This window comes from Choloepus didactylus, chromosome 15 (assembly GCF_015220235.1).
Source record: "Choloepus didactylus isolate mChoDid1 chromosome 15, mChoDid1.pri, whole genome shotgun sequence".
Lineage (NCBI taxonomy): Eukaryota > Metazoa > Chordata > Mammalia > Pilosa > Megalonychidae > Choloepus > Choloepus didactylus.
Window position 1 is genome coordinate 36,688,801 of NC_051321.1, and position 24,025 is coordinate 36,712,825.

General features: G+C 39.5%; 1 protein-coding gene across 7 annotated transcripts in view; it reads right to left on the minus strand.

The window, feature by feature from the left end:
• Positions 1 to 1,884: 1,884 nt before the first annotated feature.
• Positions 1,885 to 24,025, minus strand: part of LCOR (ligand dependent nuclear receptor corepressor) — a 166,465-nt gene continuing 144,324 nt past the window's right edge. For all 7 annotated transcript variants that reach the window (XM_037805289.1, XM_037805284.1, XM_037805287.1 and 4 more), the window contains one exon: positions 1,885 to 16,488. In XM_037805289.1, the coding sequence (XP_037661217.1) occupies positions 12,159 to 16,488 (4,330 nt within the window). In that variant the 3' untranslated portion in view covers positions 1,885 to 12,158. The remainder of the gene's footprint in view (positions 16,489 to 24,025) is intronic.

Here is a 24,025-nt window from a genome sequence, read left to right on the forward strand (position 1 = left end):
TCTCTGGTCTTCTTGAAGAAGGAATGGCAGGGCTGGGGGATGGCTCCATCACAGCTCCCTCATCTGTCAGTGTGCGGGCTCTGCTGGTGTAAGGGCAGGGCCTGGCACAGCATACACAGACATCTGGGCAGATGACTTGTCCTCATTTCCCTTGAAGTGTATACATTTTATAAATTTGTGTGTAGAGCCACACCTACATTTAACCTGGCTCTGAGGGTTTCCAAGCATCAGGGCAACAGATTAGAAAATTGTGTGGCTTCTCAGTCCTGTAAGGTTAACCTGCCAAAGTCCAGAAGAGTGGTTTGTTAAGAGGTCAGTGGGGAAAGGAGGCAAACCTACTTCAATAGTGCTTCTATCACCACTTCACAGGTGAGATGGCATTCAGGTGTTTGCAGGTCTGAGTGCATGCTAGGAGTGCTGAACTGAGACATCCAGGCAAGGCCCCTGACACCTCTGATGCCAGGTCTGTGGACTTACTTCCTTCTAGAAGACCAGGCTGTGGTGATGGTCACATGGGCCACACCTTAGCACATGGTTCACCTTGAAAGTGGGCAGAGAAGGTAACTGCTGTGCCTTCTAAAGAACTAGGGACTCTGGAGGAAATGTAAGTGAACAGGGTATAGAACAGAAACTGGGTGAAAGCAAGCGTCTGGAGAGGCCAGTAGGTCACATAAACAAGTCAATGGGTACATGCCCTCCTGGTCCATCATTTGTGTTACTGCTTCTCATAAAGCCGCAGGTACAGAAACAGATTTCTCTACTGTAAGTGAAAACAATGACGAATGGCAACTGGCACAGTTTGAGGACTGTGGTGACCTAAAGGGCACATTTTCCAATCTACTGAGCTCCAGCTGATTCTCATCATGCACTAATTTTTTCAGATCTTTTTTTTTTATGATGAATTTGTAATTTTAAATATCTTAAAACTACGAGCCTGTAGTTTTAAAATATATTAAAAAAAACAACACTGGGCTAAACAAAATACATCTATGAGCCACCAGTTTGCAGCCTATGATTTAAAGTAAACTAAGTGGCAAACTTCACTGCTAAAAGGAAATCCCCAGCTAAGAGAATGGGCACAGCAGGGTTTGGTTGGGGAGAGGGGGATGGAGGCAAGAGAAGGAATGCCCATGCCTCCAAGGTGCAACCCAGTCTGATTACATGAGTTGGTCAACTTTCCTGAGATTGCTGATAATGCATCCCTATAGCCTATACCCAAAGTCCTCAAGATTAATTTTAGAGATACCTCCTCAGCCAAGCCAGTCAGTTTGGGTTGGTATTATAGCTACTCTACTACAGGATGAATATTGGAGGAAAATAAGTCTATCTTAACAAAGAAAACTATTCAGATTAAGAAGGGGTGGGCTGACGGTTGGCTGCTGGGTTATTTTCACCTGAGGAATTTCTGCATGTCAATGGCCGCTGTCAGATGAATGTGTTTATGAAATTGTGGCTGATTCACAGAAATCACTGGCTTCTGGGACCTTAAATTGACCCACCTTGAACAGTGTTGAAGACAGAACATAATGAAATGGGTCACGAAGTTAGCAAATGGAAGTACTTTCTGCTTGCCTGAGGTTCAGGAGCTTGAACTACCCCGAAGGATAAAGCATGGCACTTTCCAGCACTGCCATGGCAACTCCAAAGGATTCATCCATTGTGTTTTCTTTTCCCTAAAGTTAGGCATAAATCACAAAATGACCATCAGTTTACTAAACAATAATGTTTCTTTAAGTCCCAACACCGTGGTTGGGTCAGAAGGGTTAAAAAGCATTGCTTTTTTTTCGGTCCCTTCTGGCAATTTATCAACTTTGCTGTGAGCTAGGAGTCGAATGCTGGGCTTCAATGCATTCTGTACTCTCTCCAGTGATTACACAAAGACCCTTTAATATCAAAGAAGTTTAATACGCTGCAATAAAATAAGCGCCTTGAAAAAAACTCATGGAACAGATGTCAATGTTAGATAAATCCCTCCCACACATCCTCTAGCTCCATAAGCCATCCCTCAAAATCAAGCAAGAAAATCTTCAACAACAAAGGAAATCCTTCCAAGCTTGGATTTCAGTGAAGGCCCCTTTACCAAGAACAAGAACACAGTTTCCTACATGGCCTAATAGGAAAGTAAAACGCAGATGCACAAAGAGTCCACAAGTTTTCAATATTTAAGAGACTTGGTACATATTCAAAGTTAAAATAACTCCAACTTTTATAGCTATACATATTGTTTTAAAGCAACTTAATATATTTTTAAATTTCATATATACACTCTCAAAGGTTCTTTAGGTGAGGTATGTAAACATTGTCTAATGAAAAATTTTCAATGTTTCAAACCAGCAAATTCACAGCATACATTGAATTTTCATCCATTAAAGACACAGTATTTTCCTACACTCACTAACATAGTAGAAATCCAGGCCCAAGAGATACGTGCTGTCTTCTGGATTATCCATCCACAGAAGTTCTCATTTCACTGCTTTTGGAAAGTCCACCTTCACACAGGTCAGAAGCACGTACCTGGTACCAGGAAGGGGCAAGGTCCTCCAGAGGCTTTGTCCTTGGGCATCTGGATCACTGGCTAAGACTCACAAGACAGCAAGCAAAAAGGAGCACATCTGAACAACTATGAGATTGACCTTGGCAATGACACTGGGAGGAACCAGAAAGACCTTTATAGGAACGGTAGAGATTCATGCTAGAGCTCCCTGAATCCATAGTGGATCAGCAGTCCCCGTCCTAAACTCATTCTTAAGGGTCCCGGCCTAAAAAGAATAAAAATCCAACACGGCACCTGAGCTTCAGTGAAATTGCATGGGCCTCCTATGACCCCCTGGCCCCTCAAAGGCATTAACTCTAGCCTAGATTAGGACCCTGGGCTGTGCTTTTCATACAGGTGGGGGTTGAATTTCTTAATATCATAATGCATATGGGAAATAATGCCATGAGTTCACAAAACGACCAATGCCAGCACCCCAGCATTGGCCAATGACCTTGGAGGAGCTCAATTTTGAAAACTACTTGTTCCCTGAGGGTAAACAGCAGGCTTCTATTGAGATTAAGTGAGGTTAATAAGGGGATTATTTATTACAGGGTAATAAATCTTGGGGAGCCTCAGGCGAGAATTCTATTTTACCTCATGTAATCTACAAAGTACCCCCCCCCCCCCAACCACCACAAAAAGTAGTCACCTCCCCAGTGATGCAATATAGGTCAATTTCTTTCCTCTTGCTTGCTTTTGGGCTCAGCAAAGGAAAAGTTTTATCCTAATGCACCCACTTCAATCTAAAAAACACTAGTGAAAAATTCCAAATACCATCATAAATACAAAAGAGAAGAAACATTCCAAAAGCCTAAAAAAACTACATTACTTCTACTAATTGGTTACCTGGCTGTGGAGAATTTATTTTTCACAAAGTTTAGGACGGTCTCAAGGAGAGGCTGCTAAACTGCTTGGGAACCTGTGGAATTGGATACGCTGGGAAATACAGAAGAGTGACAGTCCTCTTTATATTGACTTAGATGGTTTAACTCCAGACACAGAGGGCTGAGACATTTCAAACCCAGGCACCAAGGAGGCTTATGGTAAATGATATTGCCTTTAAACATAGGTCAAATATAGCCAAAGGACATGTAATTGGCCATGTAAATTTCTAATGAAAAAGTTCATGAATTTACTCAATAGCCAACTGAGCTTTGCCTCTACTAGATTCTGGAAACCCTACACAATCATGCAAAGTCACTAACTTTTTCAATGGATATGCTGAATTTTTGATATGTCTGGTACTGGCATATTTCTCATCTACTGCTAGATTTTTATGACATGAAGGAGCGTGCAGACAAACAAAAGTAAAAATTCAAGTACAGCAACCTCTCCGGCAAAGGCAAGAGGTCTTAGCAAGAGCTGTTCTACCCCTACCCTATTCTCTGAGACAAGGGCCAATGTGGACCCCAGAATAAACGTTATTACCTAGGATCTTATTGCTTATGGGCAACACATCAGAAAGAACACCCGGAAATCTGCTCTGGAGCGCTGAGTACTGACCACTGACCAGTTTTTCATACATACGTGTATGTGTGTGTGTATAATATATAACATAACCAGATGAGAGGAGGGGCCAGTTAAAGCTTGGATGTAATATCACAGATCAAACACCCCAGATAGCTCTCAACCTGCTGGTTTTTGTTCTTTCTCCATGTGTGAACTGTGTTATGAAAAGGAAGTCCACTGCTCAAGGTATATTCTTCTACAATACTAGAATGCAAACCAGCATCACCACCGAACATGAATCTGTATACAGCACATGTAATAAATATTTAAAAAAAAACTATTTACAACATTACTTCTTGTGAATATTTAGAGGAGAGCAAAATTTATTTCTTCCTGCAAAGTTAAAAAAAGTTTTGACCGTCTAGTTCAGTGCTAAATTCCCTGGCACCTAATTACCCATTCACATTTCACCTTAAAATCAGATTTGTTTACAAAGAGTATCTTAGAAAAAACATTCTCCAGCATTACTTTTCAAGCGTCCTCCTCGTTGATTTAGAAAAGACAAAAGGAGGCCATAAGGAAATATGCAGATTATGGTTTAAATAGATGACAAAATTCCCTGTGTGCTCATGATCCTAAAGCTGCTGCAGCCCTGGAATTGCCATTTTCAATCCAGCCAGCAGGGCAGAATGAGAATCATGACTCAGACAGGGGACCCCAGGAATGAGGCACGGGAAGAACATGATCGTAAAGCATTAGTTCCATTACATCTAGGGGTGCTCTGAAATGCAGACCAGGACTCCTGAGAAGTAAAGCTGAACACATCTTAGAACAGATGGTCTGGCCCACATCTGCACAGATGCTTGCTGAGACAGGAAGGAGGAGGAGGAGGAGAGCTGAGATGCTCTTGAATATTGTCAAGATTCAGAAGGTAGCATGCTCTCTCTCATTGTTAGTGAGAGTGTGGTTAAGTGTCTTTCACAAACATGAAAGGGTGGGGGTGGGGGAGATAGACACTGGGAACACATTTTAATGCTTTTTTTAGGCAACCAGTGGTTTCTCCATATCCCATATCCATTTCTGTGGCAGCTACCTACAATTAAGGCTCACTTCCCTGTCCAGGCTGTTGAAGTGTACAGTTGAATATACCAACTGTGCATGCAAGAAGTAGGCTGCCTGAGGTGAGCCCTGATGCCATGCCTGGCACAGACCATACCCTGGTGGAGTTCCTCTTTGTTCTTAGATGGGTGACAGTGGAAGCTTTTCCCCATCCACACTGTATCTGCCCAAATACAGTGAGAGATTTCACCTTTCTTCCTTCACTGAATTGTATGGGGGTGTAATGGCTGAGCATGGTAGTCGGGGAGAATGAGTGGTCAGAAAGAACACTTTCTTTTTTTTTTAGAAAGCCCTTTTGAAAGATAATTTTTTGTTAAAATAAATATTTTCTATAGAAGCATTTAAACAGCAAAATACCACTATTTACACAGTGAACAAAATTCCACAGTGTTACATATAAATATATATTATATATGTAGTTGAAACCATAATCACTAACACAGTCTCTTGGAACTATTAAAAATGCGGAAACCATTGATGGAACCAAGTATCTTAGGCTATAGTGGCTCTAAAAATAGTCCCTACCTGTGGTATAAATATACAAAATTATGCAAGTCTTGTTTGTACAGCATCTTTTCTACTAACTAGCTCCCAAATACTACACCTTTAGCTATGAGACAACAGGAGTGTAGATTATAGAAAATAATTGGGGTTTTAAAAAAAGATAATAAGTTGATCAGCATTTGAACACAACAGCTAAATACTAGAAGGAAAAGAAAGTCATGAATTCAGAAAAATGCTTCTAATGTGACTCTATGCGTTCAGTGAAGCGCTGGGAGGTGGGAGAAGGTCTCAGAGAAGACGCTCCTGGAAGGGGCTGGTGGTGAGAGAGGACAAGTAAGGGAAGAGGAAGAACAAGGTGCCAAGGGCCGCTCCTCATGAGGAGATGAGTCTGGCCTGATGAGGGTCGGGCTTCACTTGCCAGGCCCAAGGGCCCTGAACTCCTTCCTTCACAGCTGCTGGTGTGCTGACGGAGTGCCACTGACATGCTGGTATTTTTGAGAGCGCTGAGAACATGTGGTCTAGACTCTAGGTTCAAACAGGCAAAGACTAGCCGTTTATGTTCACAAGTAATGAAAAAAGCTTGGGAAGTGATGAACCTTCAAATATACTAGATCAGAAAGAGAAATGGAGGGTACATGCTCTGCGCTTGATGGGGAAAGGCACTATTCAAGATTTTAAGTTTGTCAGTAAATCTTTTGTTTCGAGTCCTGCTGTAGTGGAATGTCTCTCCATCGAGAGTCAAGTTCACCCCAATCCATCAAAATGAAGAAGACTGTACTTTTGGCTTAAAAGACTTCATGCTTTTAGTTTTAACTTCATACCCTAGTAGACAGATCTCTATGTCTACAATTCATCAACAAATATTCAGATATTTTATTCTTTTTTCTAAGAGGTAAGGATCATTCAGGAAAAATGCAACAGCAGCTGTGTACTGAGATGAATAGACAAGATTCTGTCAATTCAAAAAGTTAGGAAATGTTCCAGTGATGGGCTACATGAAAAAATAAACCTTCATACTTGTTCAACAATTTTATCTCAAATGACATACTCCAAGGGTCAGCAAAGTTTATAAAGGGCCAGATAGTAAATATCTTAGATTGTATGGACACCATACGGTCTCTGTCACCTTTTTTTTTTTTTTTTAATTTACATAACCCTTTAATAAAAAGTAAAATCTATTCTTCAGACTGCCGGCATATTTTAAAACCATTAGCACCTGGTTCTTTTTTTAAAATGGGCTGTCTCCACTTTGAGGGGGCTTGCCTACTGAGCACCCCTTGTTACATGAAATGGTCCCCGGCAGTTTGGCACAGCAAAGCCCTGGATGGGGGCAGCATCAGTGTTCTTTTAAGAATTTGGATCCTCAAGTCTTCCAATCCAGCCACTACAAAATATAAAGTCTATTCTGATGTTTTAAGGGATGAATTATATTGAAGGCTGCCTTAAAAGGATTCCTATAATTCTTCTTGTTTTAAATATAACATTCTTTTCTTTTCCTTTTTTTTTTTTACTTGAAAAGTATTTGGAAGCAAGCATGGGGAAGAGTACTGCTAGGATGAGTGAACGGCTTGCTAATGTGATATTCATAGACATGATGTAATGTTTAAATTTCTTCCCAGTATTTCGGTGTATATCAAGCCATAATAAGCCACAAAATTAATAGCTAGGATCTGTTTCAAAACAATTGAGACAATCCCTACTTTGGAGCCACTGAAAAAATGTTTTCACTGACATGATATTTTCAGTTTCATTTTGAAAAACAGCACAGAAACCTACCCTTCAATTTGGGGGAAGGGGAACAAATAAGACCTTGGAAGTTGACTGGACATGATCTAAAGACAATCCATAACTTTTCAGTCATGCTGTGGTTAGAATATGTTCCAATTTTTTAATCATTCTTTTGCAAAGCACTTGAATCCTCTATGTTCTCTCTCTCTTTTTTTTTGCTTACTTTTAATAAAATTAGTTTGAAAGGAGAGTATGTGACTGAAAAAAAAATCAGTGTCAATACATTTTTATTTTCCTAGAGGCTGGCCAAAAATATTATATAATAATAATCAGTGCTTTGGGTATGTGACCCAACTTTGGTTCTACTATGTGAAAACTTTTTCCATATCTAAATGTGAGGGTCAGCATAGTAAAAGCCCAACTAAAGTCGACTAAACTAATTTTAAAATAAACAAAATCTTGGCTCCCTTCAGTAATAAACAGGAAGTAAAGTGAGAATGAGCTATATAATAAGTATGTGAGTGTAATGAGGCGGTAGACCACATAATTTCAGAACTCTAAATAATCATTTGTTAATGAGTTCTGACTCTACAGGCTAGCAGGAGCCTCATTCTGGCTACTGCGATAGCTGGTTTTAAGAAAGAAGATGGGATACTGAGAGAGGTATAGAGTATTGTAGTCAAGGTGCTATATCAATGTAACATGCCTCCTTTGTAGTAAGGAAAAATAAAGAAATGTAAAAGAAAGAACAAAATTGATATAAGGAGGAAGGAGAAGGAAAGAAGAGGAAAGAGAGGAAAATGGGTAGAAGCAAAAGAAGAAAAATCAGAGATATTTTTCCTGAAATAGATTATTTTCTCAAGCAGGGGTCAGCAAATTTTTTTCTTAAAGATAGTAAATATTTTAGGTTTTGCGGACCATCTGATCTCTGTTGCAACTACACAACTCTGCTGTTGTAATGCAAAAGCAGCCATAGACAGTGTGTGAACAAATGGGCGTGGCTATGTCACTATAAAACTTTATTTACAAAAACAAGCATCCAGCCCACAGTTTGCAGATTCGTAACAGATCATCTAAGATGACCTAAAACCAAAAGCAGCAGGTGTGGCAACCTGGGCTACTTAGCCAGAACCTTGGGATTTTCCCAAGGACCTAGCCAGCCCAGTTTCAGGTGTTGTGAGCAGACATCAGATTTGCTGAAGGTGACACTACAGCACTGTCCATTTGCATTACATGGCATGCTATCCTTTCCTACTTGGCTCTTAGGTCCACTAATCAATGGGAATGCTGCCCATAAATGAGAGTGACCGCTTCAGCCCTCAACACAAAATTCATTACAAGGCAGGAAAGAGGCCAAACTTCATTTCAAAGTAACTTGAAGGGGTGCCTTTTCCTGACGGCCCATTGGAACAGTGAGCGATCCACCCAGGGGATATGTGAGGCTCCCACTAGAAAGCACCACATGGGTAAAGGGAGAACTAGTTGCGCCTCTTCTATCCATACTACTATGTGGACAATGAAGTAAGAAACCCTCAGCCTAATGTTATTGTTTGTTTTTAGACAAGGCTTGTGTAGAAGTCTTTCATGAAATACAGACACAATACAAGTGGCCTAGCTAAGAAGCTCAAGGGACCAGTGATTGCTGATAAACAGACACTAATAACATTCCTATGTAGGAACCCTCAGGAGCAAAAGATTGCTACATGTCTGAGAAAGTGCTAGTAGTGAGGCCCTGAACCCCAGACTGAGGGAGCAGTCTTCCTACTGTCCTTCCATTCCCAGGGTGCCTGGTGGGATAGAAAATGGGTCTTCTGAGGAGGGCCCAGCTCTGGGGGAGCAACAGCAGAGCTTTAGCAATTGCTTCTCAGGTGTCTACCAGCTCTTCTAGAAGCTCAGAGGGGAGACCAGTGTTCTCTGGTCATCAACTTCAGCTGTAACACTGGGGCAGTCACTTCACAGCATACAGGCCTGGGAACAGAATTCTTTTTTGGTCTGGAAATATGAAGTGAGGGACAGATTGCCTTCGTGTCTGTTGGCGAGCCATACTGTGAAGATGGATACAGGAACAAGGTCTGTACAAGGGGACACTTGAGTCAACACCAAGCCTGAGCTTGGAGGTGTCCGGGAGACAGGTTTGCCAGCATCTGCTGCTTTAGGTGTAAAAGGGACTTCCAAAGTAGGCCCTCAAGTTTTTCTTTCTTTTTTAAAGTTTTTTCTCTTTCTTTCTGTCTTCTATTAGCAAAATTAACTGACTCAGCAAAAATGAGATTAAACAAAACAAAAACAATTCTAAACTTTCAGTGTCCTAATCATGTAGAATCCCATTCTATTTAAATGTAGTCATTATTATAAAGTATAAGCTGATTTTAAAGATGATCCAATTTATGGTGTATAAAATAAATAAACACATGACACCTTTTCTTAAATGCAGCCTAGAATGGTAAAGATTGTTATTTTGAAGAAAGCTTTTAAAAATGAAAATGAACTTAGAAAAAGTAATGGAATGAATTAGAAAGTGGAACTGGAAAAGTTCCACCCACTTACTGCCTCACACCTCTCCTAAACTAATCCAAGCACCCAAATAAGAGGGCTCCTGCGACGTATATACAGAAATCAGCACACCTGACATCAGCAAACATCAGTTGTGTAAGTCACCACAAAAACAATATCCAGTGACAACTATATGAAAAGATATTTTTTAAAACTTTAAAACCATATATTTTCAGATTAAATGAACCCACTTGAGACTTATTAATGCTTTTGTGCAACTTAATGCTGAGAAAGGATTGCCAACATACACACTCAGCAGTTTCATTAACATAGGTAGCTCTTATATGGCCAAAGTCAAAGAAAAAAACTCATGAGATAGAGGAAACATTTAAAAAAAATCAGGGCTTTGTTTATAAATGTCCACATGTAAGCTCCACTATCTATGGAATTCAAGATAATTCTCAATTTCTCATCAATCAAATGCTTTTCTTCAGTTCTATTCAAACATCAGAAGTTTTCATTATATACAGCAAACCATTAACAGAATGTGTAGAAGACCTGTTTTATCATGATTTGAATGAACTAATGCAATTAAAAAAACATTCCATCCAGGTTTATCGAAAAAGATCTGAAACAACCTAAATGGAAAACATTATAATAGAAAGGACAGAGTAGCAGCTGTCCACACAAGCATATTTTGGTTACAGAGCACGTTACAAAAGCTGATTGAAGCTTAACAACTAAGCCGTTTTGCGTAAGAGCCCGATGGGAATGTTGAGGGCACACTGTTAAAACGAGTCATGTTATAGGCACTGAATTTAAAGTCAATGTGCTCAGGCTTTACTTGGGAAAGGAAAACAAAATCGTTTACAAATATTGCAGCCCTTGCTTCTGAACCTTGGAACAGAGCCTGACATGATGTGGGCAGGAGTGATACTACAAGTATTTAACTACCAGTTTGGTGCTAATCAATCAAAATAGACACCCCCTCTAAACAACTACACTCACACTGGAGCATATCAGCTGAACATCAGCTCTGAGTGAAGGGTCATGTCTGGGCCCAAAACGAGATGTTGAAGCTGCTTCTTTTAATTGCAAGGTTGCTTTGACTTTTACATAACTCTGGCTGTTTAGATCTTTCTGGGTCTGGTGCCAAAGTGGTACTGGGGATGCTCATCGAGACACTGGACCACATTTAAACCATCTGGCCTATGCTAATTATGCAACTCATGAGCACCCTCCCACAATACACGGGAAAGAAAGATTTTCCTGTAAAAGCAGGATGGGGAGGATATTTGTCACTGATAACCACATGCAAATGCACCCCAATGCACATGCACGCACACACATTCAAACTTTTCTATTACTGGAAAGAACATTTTGGCTTCTTTGAGTATGGAAGTACTCTGAAAGAAAATTAGAATAGTCACTCTCATCATAATTGTCCAATTATTACAGCTACAAGATGAAAAAGAAATCTTACATATTTTTTCCAAAGTAGGATGAAAACTTGTTAGAGTGCTAGGAAGCTTCCAAGGCCAAAATTTGAAGAGGATGCTAAGAATAAGAAATACAGTTTGTGGGTACAAATAATATTTAAAGGTCATAGCAAATACTAAACACCTCGTGACACGTGTTGTCCTATGGGCACACAATTTAGAATACAGTTTCTCAAATTTCAAAAGATCAAAGGTGATAGGAGTGATCAACAATTAATATGATTTTTTAAAAAGGGGCAACAAATACTAACTCTTCATAACTATAAATTCCCCTCAGCATTCTCCACATGCAATAAAAATAATTTGGTTTAGCTTTCAAATATCATTTAAAGAAACAAATAGGAGAGGGAAGTTCACTGTTGGGGTTTGCAAAGACTAGCATCCGTCCATATACAGATGCTGTAGGGTGGCTGCTGAAAAGCTACTTTTATGTGCATGATGGTGATCTTCTCGGTTACAGTACAAGTGCTTGTGCATCAAGTATAAAATACAAGCCTTTAATCACATAGATCAGCTTTTTAGCTTTTGTAAATTTAAAAACAAAAAGGATAAATAAGGCACTGTACTTTTAAAAACCAAAACCGCTTGGTTCCAAGTTTAAAACCCAAGGAACAACCAGAATATAATATATAACTTCCCATACTCAGCCTCTGAGAAAGACTCTGCCAAGTTCCCTTCTCTATCTGAGATGCATACTGACACCTCAAATTGCGATGTTCTCCATTAACTGCAGATTTGAAAGGCTTGATAAGCTTATAAAAGCAGATTTAGTTAATGCAAAATAAAGGATTACTTCTATAAAACAGTTTTATTCTTGGCTACCATGTTTCAAATCACTTTGCATCTAGCCGTCTTCGTTTGCTGTGGGAAGAGTCTAGCTCTGAATTCAGCTTTCGCTTTCTCTGGGCTGCACTGTTTCCTGGGCTTTTTGTCAAGGGTCTGGAGCGAGTCTTGCCACTGTTCTGCTTCCTGTTTGTGGCTTTCTGTGGCCTTGAAGAGGATTCACCTGTCCCCCTTTGCTTGGAAGCTTTAGTCAGGGTTTCTGAGGCGGTAGGCTGGGGAGGTCTTTTGTTTGTATTCTCTTTTTCTTTCCTGGAGGGAGGGCAGCTCTTCCCAGGGGACTTTTTAGGGATTTTCACTTTGTTTTCTTTCAAAGAAATCTTTTTAGGCGGTTGGCTAATTTTGTCCCTTGCAGTTGGCTTCTTGGCAGCAGGGGTTTTGGTGGATCCACTAAAATGCTTTTCTTTGCTGGCTTTCACCACCAGTCCCTTGTCCTTACTAGAGAGAAAAGACCTGTCCTGAGCGCCGCTGCCTTCTGTTCTTTTTCGTTTATTCTGAATTTCGGCTTTAGGTAAGATTTCGGACATCTGCTTCCCTTTCCTTCCCTTCACTCCCTCAGGACTCTTGGGCTTAACAGGAAACCCATCTGCACCCACCTGCAGGGCAAGCTTGGGAGACATCAGAGGGTTGATGCATACACTCTTCCGACTTGGTTTACTTTCCATGGCCAGACCAAAGGGGCTTTCCGTTTTCTCATTCTTCAGCAAACGTTGTTGGGCTCTGAGCTTTCCTCGAATATTGGAATATTTTCTAAGTATCCGGGTACTGGCAGGAGTAGGCAAGTTTGTGGAAGGATGGCTATTTCTATCTTCCTTGACTTCCTCTATGCTGTCCTCAGCACAGTTTGGGCTTAGGCTGACATCACTGCCGTCCTCTGGCTCCACTTGGTCAGGAGTCTCTCGAAATTTAGCCCAGAGCTTCTGCGTTTTCCAATTGTTCCTAACGGGAGTAGCTCCAGGAAATTTCTTTAAGTGTTTTTTCAAGCGTTCAGCCTGTAGTGAACTGGGATACAGGCTGGAAGAAGAGTATTTCTGAAGAGGATGCTTGACAGGGGGGATATCTCCTGGAAGACGAGTATTGAGCTTTTTCACAATTACAAGAGACCGTGTTTCAGTTGTCTCTAAGAACCATTTACAAACATTAGATAGTTTAAAGCTTGTCATAAACAGCATCTGAACAGGAGAAAACTTTTGAGCTTCCAATGAACCTCTACATTTTCGAGACCTTTTCCGGCTTTTCCAAATTTCCTTCAGTTTATCTGACCTGTTCCTTGTTCTTGGTGTTGGCTGTACTTCCTTCTCCAACTGGATCCAGCCCTTCTGGACTTTCATGTAGCGAGTGTTGAAATTGGCAATAAGCTCCTGGTTCTCCTCCTCAGCACACCACTCCATAAACTTTGGTTGGTCATCTACTACCGTGCCCATATCATTCTCCTCTGAGGGATCCCCACTCTCTGAAGCTTCATTTTCTTTCGGGACTGGGTTTGCTTGTGCAGCAACCTTTTCTGAAGTAATTTTTGAAGTATCCAAGGAGTCCAGACAATGAGCATGTCTTAGGTTGTAGGCTGAAGAAGTCAATCTTTTAGGCCTCGACATCAATTTTGGCGGCCCAGCAGCATTGCCACTTCTACTACTTGACAACCCAAGTGAGCTAGATGGTGCCTCGTTATCATCATCTTTATGCTGGGTGTTTTCACTACCTACCTCATTCACAACTTTCTCCACATCCTGTACAGGAATATGGCCTGGCTTCTCTTTTGATTGTTCTGGGTCTCTCTTACAAGGAATACTTTCTGAGGGGATAGGAGCATTTTTCACATCTAACTTAGACTGAACACAGATTTCCAGTCTTTCTCCAAGCAGGGGTTGGCCAACTGTAGTTACAGGATCACTGCTAGTAAAAATCTCTCCTTCTTCCCCCTTGACTTCTTTTGTCAGCATGTTTTTACAAGTTTGCCTGGTGATGATCCCATCTCCTTCAGCTTCCTGCTCAGGATCTTTCTCAGAGGGATTTTCATCGACTACTGGGTTTTCAGTGTCCTCCAGAGCTTTTGTATGGAAATTATCAGTTGGAAAGTCCTCAGGTACTATCCCACCAGGGTACCCTTCTTTTTCAGAATGTTTTGCATCGGGATTTTTAGAAACCTTGATCTCGGGACAAGCAGAAGAATCTGAAATTTGATTTCTTAGGCACTTATCAACAGAAGAATAATCTGAAAGTTGACTTCTTAGGCACCTATCTGATGCCTCAGGGAATTTTTTACCCTTTTTCTTCTTGTCCAGATTCTCTTCAGGAGATTCAATGTTTTGATCACACATATCTTTTTCTGAAGGAGGTTTTACCTCACTACCCTCTCCCTCTAATTTTCCTATATCACCTGATGCCTCACTTTCCTCAGCCTCAGTGGGGTTTTCATTAGTAAAAATGCTGCTTTCCCTCAGTGATGGGTTGGTATCTAGCTCCTGCGAGACTTCAGTACTGATACTTTGGTCATCCTCAGCCCTTTCCAGACTCATGGGAGGCTCCAGGCCTACTGGGGGACTTGGATTTTCTGGGCAAAGAGGACCCTCCTCTCTATTAACTGTTGTAGGATGAGGCCTAAAAACATCTTTATTGCCTCCCTCAGAGATGCTTTCAGTAGAGGGAACAAGGAGATGGTCTTGGGGAACACTCATCTCCTCCGTATCGAGCAGTTCAACTGGTTGTTGGTGTTGGTCATGGGAAGACAGCGCACTTGCTGTGGAGGCTGAGACCATGGAACTACCTTCTGGCATGTCCTCTTCAGGAAGGTGAGCAGGCAGAGGCCACCCCAGGCTGGAGGCTGTGATTTCCTTTGACCTGGGGGGGCTGCTCTGATTTGGTTCACTAATTACGGGACAAGCCTCAGGCTCCTGAGAGTCTTTTTCAGATGAAGTGTCACTGCCTCCTTCCTTGGGGGTGGTTATTTCCTTCTTAGATTCTTCAGGGTTGTCTTCTCTGGGAAGCTGTACGTCTACTGTAGGTCTAGAGGCTGAAACTGTAAGGGTCTGCTTAGGAGTAACTACTGCCTCTGATGTCAGGGTTGAGCAGCTTGCTTTTTCCTGGGAGTATACACTTCTGGCCAGTGTGCGTACAGTTGGAAGTTCACAACAATCGCCATTGAAAAAGTATCCTCGAGTACTCTTTCTGGCTGTTTTCCGGGAAGATAATATTGATCTCTGATTCTCAAACTGGCATTCTGTTATTGGTTGACTAATGTAAACGACATCACACTGGTTATCATAATCATTTATCCTCAACCCTGATGCCCTTTTACTTTTCCGAGCAGTCTTAATGGAGGCTGACATCATCTTGGTTCGTGAATGTCCATTAGATGCTTTGTGTACCGTTGATATGGGATTGGGGACTAACCAACCATCTTTGGAATGATCAAACTGGCCCTTATCACTGGGATGTAAATGGTAACCCATCTTATTTCTTCCTAGTGAGTGAAGATGGTTCTCTTGCTTTGGCCTTGCATCTTGTTCATTTGCCTCTAAATCCTGGCACAGAGGTGTTTTTGAGCTACATTGTAAAGAATTTTCTTTGTCAGCAGTTCTAGGTGAGTTTCCCATAAACCCTGAGTCCCAAGCCTCTTCTGATAAAGCTTTGAATGAATTGATTTGAGAAACAATACAGCTGTTGCCCTCCTCACTGTTCTCAGCTGTTACTTTTGCTACAATTAGACTTTCTACTAAAGCTGGGCTCTGCATATGGTCTTTACTATCCTCACGTATCTTCACATTTGTGTCCTTCTCCTGTCCAGTGGTTTGCGCCTCCAAGTTTTTAGAGATGTGGTGGAAGTTTAATGAGGAAGAATTAGATGCAGTGCGGTATCCCAGAGTGGGACCATCCATTGAACTACCAGAATTCAATTTAGTGGTTGACAGTTCAGAAGAATCTTTCTGGACAATAGTCAGGGCATTCTCTCTTCCATCTACAGAGTTTGTTTCAGGAGGAAGCTCCTTCAGGGTCTGTTCTGTCAAATGCAGAGAGCTATGAGAGCCCGATGGGTCTATGAACAAATCTACAGAAGTAGGAAGCTTCATATCAAGACATACAACATCCTTTTCCTTATGTTTGGTGCTTAGCTGGGCACAACCAACACTGCAAGTGGATGCATCCATTGCTCCTGAGTCAGAAGGCCGCAGGTCCTCGGTGTCTGGCTGAGCTTCAGTGTACAGGTCGCTCAGAACACGGATGAATTGCTTCTGATGATGAGTGCACAATTTGACCATAAACTTCTCCAGTGGGGACTTCGACTGATTGTTAGCATCTTCTGCTACTGCCTCTGTTGAATTCTCACTAGACAGACAAAAGAGAAGGAAATAATTAGTATGGTCATTTTCCAAAAAACACAATTTCACATTATGAAAATTACCAGATGTTATTATTCATATTGTAGACAGAGTGGGCATTCTGGTCAAAACTGCTTATAAGTCTGCCCACAGATCCAATAAATTTATTCAATAAATAAGGAGTATTTACTTAAAATACAAGGCCAGTCCAGTTATAGTCTTAATTTTCAGTGACAATATCCTTTATACTTAAGTGGCCATTTAGAAATAATCTTTATCTTATAGAGAAGAGAAATCATTAAAAATAAATTTTTTTATACTTAAGTGGCCATTTAGAAATAATCTTTATCTTACAGAGAAGAGAAATCATTAAAAATAAATTTTGGCTACACTATTAACTCTGGCTGGTCAACATATACTTTTGTTTTAGGCTGAGTATTCCTATAAAACAATCATTGGTTTACAAGTTTACAACACTGAAAAAATTCAGACACACTATATGACGAAACTTGGTTTAGAAGTACTTATGAGAATTTATAGTTTTAACATCGTTTCTCAACATGACCAGCCTGGACTTAATAATACCGCGAACAATGATGCAGGAATCCTTCTATCCCTTTCCCGAAGCGTGGAGTAATACAGATCAATAACCTCATATTTCAGACACACTGAAAAGTGGAATGACAAGTCAAATTCCTGATCCTAGCCTTTAAGTTAAGGAAATAGATATAAAATCACAGTGTATCAGGACTGGGGTGGAGAGCCCCTTGTCCTGAGTAATGGGGTGCAGCTGTAAAGGGGGCTGCCCCCTTACAAAACACACATACACACGTTGTAAACCATAAAGTTTACCATAATGCAAGGTTAATATATCTTCACTCAAGCCCAACTCATGACATCTTTCTAGATATTCAATAAACTTCTTATAAACATCCACAAACTCTAAGAGCTCAACCTGGACAGTGAAGGTGATACTAGATTCAACAAAGCCTAAAGGCAACTTGCTTAGACAGCCGAAGGTTTTTCCATTGGCCAGATCAAAACTACCCCCCCCAAAAAAAAAAAAAAACTATCCCTACCTGCAGTGACTGTTCCCTTTCCTGAATTCCTTAGTCTCAGTCATTTGCGTATTTCATAGAGCAATTACATGGGGCCTTTATCTGTAATTTGAATCTTCTACTGACCTAATTTGTCTTAGCTTCCCAAGCAGAAGTAAGTTACTTGAGTGTGGGTAGGGACCACATTTCATGTTTTAGTGTTTTCTCCTAGCAAAAAAGAAGGGAAAGAAAGGGAGGCATCAAGGATGCCTTCTGGGTTTTCTTCCTGGACAGCACTTTTTACTGAGACAGGAACACTGGCAGCAAATCTGAGGGCAGTGGTTGCTGGGGTGTGTATGTATCTGTTGAGTTCTGTGCGTATTAAGTTGAGGTGTTTATGAGATTCTGAACCTGAGATGTCTGACAGGCAACTAGACACACAGGCAGGAGCCCATGAGTAGCTGTACTTGGATATGACAGTTTTTACATTAATACTAACCTTTGTCCAGGTGTCACAAAATGGCCTTGTCATAATAGCTAACTTTACAACTACAGTAATAAAATCACTTTTGACTGTGCTTCTAAATTATCGTTTCCTACCTTGATTTTTCTCTAGAAATTTTCTCAGTAGTTTAGATGAATTTCTATGACATATTACCTGAATATTTTAAAAATTATTCTCAACTTCCTTAAGTTTAATTCTATTACTTTTTTTATGTTAAAAAACAAAAGCAAAAAAACAGGTCTTAGCCAGTTAACCAGTTTTGCCTAAGTTTCAACAGCTAGTTTTTACCTTTGATCCTAGCTATTTAATTTTTCCATAGTCCTAGATCTTTAACAGGGTCTCAATATAGCATTTGCTCTAATTCAGAATATTCTTAGGCAGTATGTAGGGAGACCAAAGAAAAGAACTTGTCTGTCCTGCAGACCATTTACTCAACTTGATCTACAGGGAAGGACTATGTTTTGGTTCAGTGGTTATAGTCTATATCATATTATTATCATATTATAGTATGATATCCTAGTCCTTCACATCTGACTAAATAAGATCTTTACAGTAACAGGAATTCATCACAGATTTTGAAAGCACTTGTTTGATTTCATGTTTCTTCCGATAAACAAGAGGACTCTATGTAATAGTTACGTGAATTATTTACCAATCAGAAATACTTGAACACCACCACTAAAAAGCAATAAGACTATAGGGATAGAAGAAAGGGCAGTAGAAGAGGGAAACCTGATTTCCAACTACCTGGATTAGCTTTAAGTTTATCTCCTTGGTGAGAAATGGTCTGCATGACCTTGGCCAGTTAATTAACTTTGTCTTTCTACCACTAGCTCAATGTCTAATTCTTAAGGGTGTGGTAAAAGGATAAGATACTATTCATAAAAACTTTGAAAGCACAGTTTAAGAATGATGGGTTGTTTCACAACCCTATCTTTAATGATTTACTCAATGATGTTTTTTCTAAATCAGAGGGTAGACAGGTGAACTCACATACTTAGTCAATACTGCAATACTTAAATTCCTGAGGTGTAAACAGTGGATGGTCACTGCTTATGTTATTGTAGGATAAAAGACAGATCTTATAGAGAACAGTTGTGGCAGAAAGCTGAAGTGACAAGTTTAAAAATTGAGATTTTGAGAGTGATGGATTCAGGTATTCTCTCTAATACTTGCTTTCTAACTACCAATACGACTCTTTGATGGGCAAATGCAGTGTCACTGATAATCAAAGCACATTCTTCTCGACTGAAGAAAAGATGGATCAAGATAGTGAATGATGTTTGGATGGATGCTAATCTTAGCAGCAGAAAAAAGGCAATCCCAGGAAAACAGAAGAGGAGAGAAAGTTAGAATCAATGCTCAAGACACTATAGTAGAGAGCTGTAAATTAATTTGGCTTGATTCTTCTCTTTAAATACAAATTAAAAAAAATCCCTAGCCTCCCTGCAAGGCAGTAAGAGCTGTATTCTTTTGCCAGGCAATAATCTGAAATTATGTTACCTAATTCATCACTTTTGCTCAGTTAAGCAGAGAAAATTAAAGAATTTTCAGGGCCTGGGTAAGTTTGTTCACAAGTCCTTTGCTGTACACTGGGAAATGCACCTGCCTCTGGCTATTTCAGGTCTTTGTATCCTCCATACCTGGATATCCCAAGGACTATGACAAAACTGTGTCTATATAGTGGAGAAGGTGTGCATGAGGTATGGAGAGAGATTTTTTTCCCACTCTCTAGAAAGCTACGTATAAGTTGTACCTCTAACTCACTGAACAACCAAGTTTTCTGTCTATGCAACTGAACTGGGAGAAACAGTAAAAGGATAGGCAAGGGTGAAAAAGCAAAGAGAGAAATAAAGTTCATAAAATCATAGAACAGAAAGTGACTTCTAAAAATCAGGTGGTTTAACACCTGATTTCCAGGTGTTTGAAATCCCAATCATCTAAGAAAGCAATTCTCAAGACTGGAGGTTGAGGAAAATTATCTCTCCTTAGAGACCAGAATCATGGGGGGTGGGATGTGTGTAAGTGGGGGGTGGGGAGTGAAGTCCACAATGTATCTCTTTACCCTGCAAGAGTCCCTGTCTCACTGTGAGCCATCGTTACTGATGGCAGCATAGGATCTTGTTCAGGTGTGCTCAAGTGGAAAAATAGTTAAGAACTATTGCTCTAAAACAAAAGGCATGCAATCCCTTTGTAATAGCTTTCTAAGTTTCCTGTGTTTGTAATCTAGTTCACTACACCAGGGCAGAACAAAGATTCATAACGTATGAATTGAATCTGAGTTGGGGGAGAGGGAAGGTGTTTCAGAGGGAGCATACTGGGCATGAAGCTATGGTTTGCTAGATTTTCCACGTCTTTACTATCCCGGATAAGACAATGTTACTAAATGTCCTAAAATCAGTAAAAGCAGTTTAAGACTGTGCATTGTAGTTAACATAACTGCTGTTTTTTTTTTTTACTTTAATCAGGTCATTAAATTTATTAAATTACAATAAGAAATATAATGATTAAGGAAATTCTCACATTCAAGCTAATATACTTTCACCTGACAGGCAAATGTACACAGGAAGCCAAAATATAATCAGAAAATTACTTGGTGAGCAGAAGTCAGAGCAAGGGGCCACGAAGCACAACAGTCCAATGCCTCCGTCTCCTCTCCAGGGATGCAATGGTCTCACAAAACAGACACTTCTACCAAACTATCTACTGCTGAAAGTTTTTTTTTCTCCCACCAAGTTGATTTTTGTTTCTAAATCTATCATCCCAAGTAAGACTATGCAAAATCAAATATATTTTGTGTTAATTTTTTTAAAAAGGAGGAAGGATGGTTCAGAGTGTGAACGACATGAGGTTTTGGACTGGATGACATACATCTAAAAAAACTGATAGCTCCTGGAAGACAGTTCTTAGGGAAGAAATATCCCTAAGTGATAAAACTAAATACTGGTTTGGTGGGAACACAAACCTAAATTATTAATATAATTAGTATTATAACTAACAATGCTTACAAAACACTTTGAAATAGAATAGGCAAAAATACAGAGACTCAGAAAAAGAAGACAAATCTCTTTTGACATGAAGTGAAAACGAGCCTGAGTTAGTGAAACCTTAACCAGATTAAAGTGAGATTTGGATAGTAAAGGCATAATTGCTATTTTAGAAGGGCAGTATTACGCAAGTGCTCATGACAAGTCAGTGAGACTGATCTATTTCTTTTTTTGTTTTTGTATTTTGTCTGGTACAGAGATTAAAATCTATGTCATTCTTTGCGGGGAAATTGCCCCTCAATTCCCTATTGAAATGACTGGGGCAATGATGGTCTAGAAAAATTGCACTGCCTGAACAGAATGCAAAGGTGCTCATTTCCCAAGTGAGAAAAAATACACATATCACAATTATTTCATCATAATACTCCTTTAAAGGAGGAGTGAGAGGAAAGTAACATTTTTTTTTTCTTTGAGAAGCTCAACAGAGGCCTAGCACTGGAGAAAGCTCTTCCTATATTGTGCATAGTTTCCCTAGGGTGGTACTGAGAGGAGTCAGATTCAGGAAAAGATTCCCATTACAATGGGCATGTATTTCTTTGGTCATTAAAAAAACCCTCAAACAAAAACACATGCTACCACCTTGGGGGCGCAAGGGAAGTCTGGGGAGTTAGGAACAAAAACAAAACAAAAGGGCATTTAATAGTTCACGATAAATCTCAGCAGACAAATGTTCTTTTCCTCTGAAAAAAAACAACGGTATACTTTTGACAAATAGTTTCTTTTTGGGTAAAAGAGGAAGATTAGCAGATTATGGATCTCATTAAGTGGATATTTGATAGTGTCCTGAATTTTTCTGTAATTTTTAAGGATCTTCTATATCCTAACTTTTCTCATATTTCTCTTTAGGTTCTTCATCTCTTTTCTTGAAGCTGTAAGTTTAGGACCATAAAAATTTGTGGTATAATACCTAAAAGTGACAAAGTTTACTTTTATTGTCATATAGTCAGTCACTTAAAATTGATACAATAGCACTCTTAAGTAACAGCTGTAATTATTTAAGGGACTCAGACCACTTTGTAAAATGTGAAACATTAAAAAAGGATTTAAGGTACTTTTTACAGGATTTAATGTTCTTTTTTTACTTGTTCACCTCATGAATGTTATTAGATGAGGTAAAGAGAAGATATACATATAATTTTTAAAATACCAAGTTTAGGGATAAGTAAAGTATTTTTATATCTACCATTCTCTCTGGAGTGATCCAGGAATTAATATTCCTTTATAATCATCTCCCATCCTACTCCTCTCTGGAAACACCTAAGACTACTGCTAGAGATACACTGGTATAGGGGTGAACTATGTAGAATCAACTGAGTATGCAAGTTCTTTCACTCAGGAATATTAGAAGACAAAATGTAACTCTCTCTCTATACATATTTAAGACCATATTATATAGATATTACATCTTGTTTAGATATTCTACTTACATTTAGATATTTATATACTCTACCTGAATCCTTATTGCTAGCTCCAACACTTCCCTTGCTTCCAATACACTATCCAGTTTAACTACAAACTGACTCCCTTGAAGAATACTATATTTTAAGTATTCTTGTCACCAGCTTCTCATTTTAGACTGCTTCACATTATCCAGAACTGTCATCTTCCTAAAGCCCAAATCTGATCTTGTCACTTTTTTGAATAAAACTTACCCCTCTGATAATTCATGAATGCTTATGCTTCCATCCTCCTTAACACCTTCTCCCTGGAGACTGGGTTAGGTATTTCTTACTCTACTCCAGTAGTTTGTTTCTTTTATTAAATAGCACTTATGCTGCATGGTAACAATTGGCACGGCTTTCTCCTCCACCGAATTGTGACCTCCTGTAGGTCAGGAACTTTTTACTTATTTTGGTAGATTCAGTGCCTAAAGCTTGGGGCTCAGCTCACTGCAGACATTAAGTGAGTGACTAATGGACTAACCAAATAAATTACTATAAAGTGAAAATAATTTTCCTAAGGCATTTTTCAAGGCATGAAAAGGGCAGAGGAAACATTTTGACATCTACTCAGAAAGGAAAGAAGGAAATTTCGAAGGTCAGAAATTAAGTGTGTGGGCTCACAATTGAAAGCACACAGGTTACTAATGAGCTCTCCAAGGTACCCAAAAGCTCAGGATGAAAAGGCATGGTTACCCATTGGTTTTCAAAAGCCAGTAGAGTTTTTGACTACTACCCAGAACAAGAAATAATTTTGATTTACGAAGTAACCCATTACACATATTCCAATTTGTATGTATATGTGTATATGACGACACACAAGTTTCAATGAAAAAGTGTTTATCCTTACTATGTACTACACACTCTATTTCTTTTTCTTTCTTTTAAAAATACTGGTTGGGACCCACTATATTGATTTTATAACATACTAATAGGTTGCAATTTGTTTGCACTATTAGGTTTTCCAGTTTGAAATATCTTGTCGACACGGACTCACCAATCCCTAGTGTCTCATGACAATCACTAGCCGGGTTACTTTCTTCTTAATTCATCTCTACCTAGTCAAAGTTCCACTGTCTGGCCTCCCTGTCAAATATGCCTCACGTAAATTTAATAAACATTAGAATGAACACCTCTAAACTGTGTTACTGATGATCTGCTCTGACAGGTTGAAAAGCACAGAATCCTCACTTGATAAGAGTATAATGAAAATTACATTGAATAGGCAGAAGAATCCTAAAATACTCTCTTTGAAAGATGAAAAGTTTTGATGATGAAACACACACATGCACACAAACATGCACGAAAATTTAACTCTTATATTTTCAAACTCTACCACCACCAAGAAAAAAAAATAGATTCAAAGCATGTAAAATTTCAACCATAAAAAAAATACAAAAACCTCTGTATACAATGGAAATGAAGCAAGTTAAATTCCATGTAACTTTAACATTTTAAATTTTAAACATCTTCTACTTTCCAAACTATGCCATTTTAATTTTTGAAAAGTAACAAA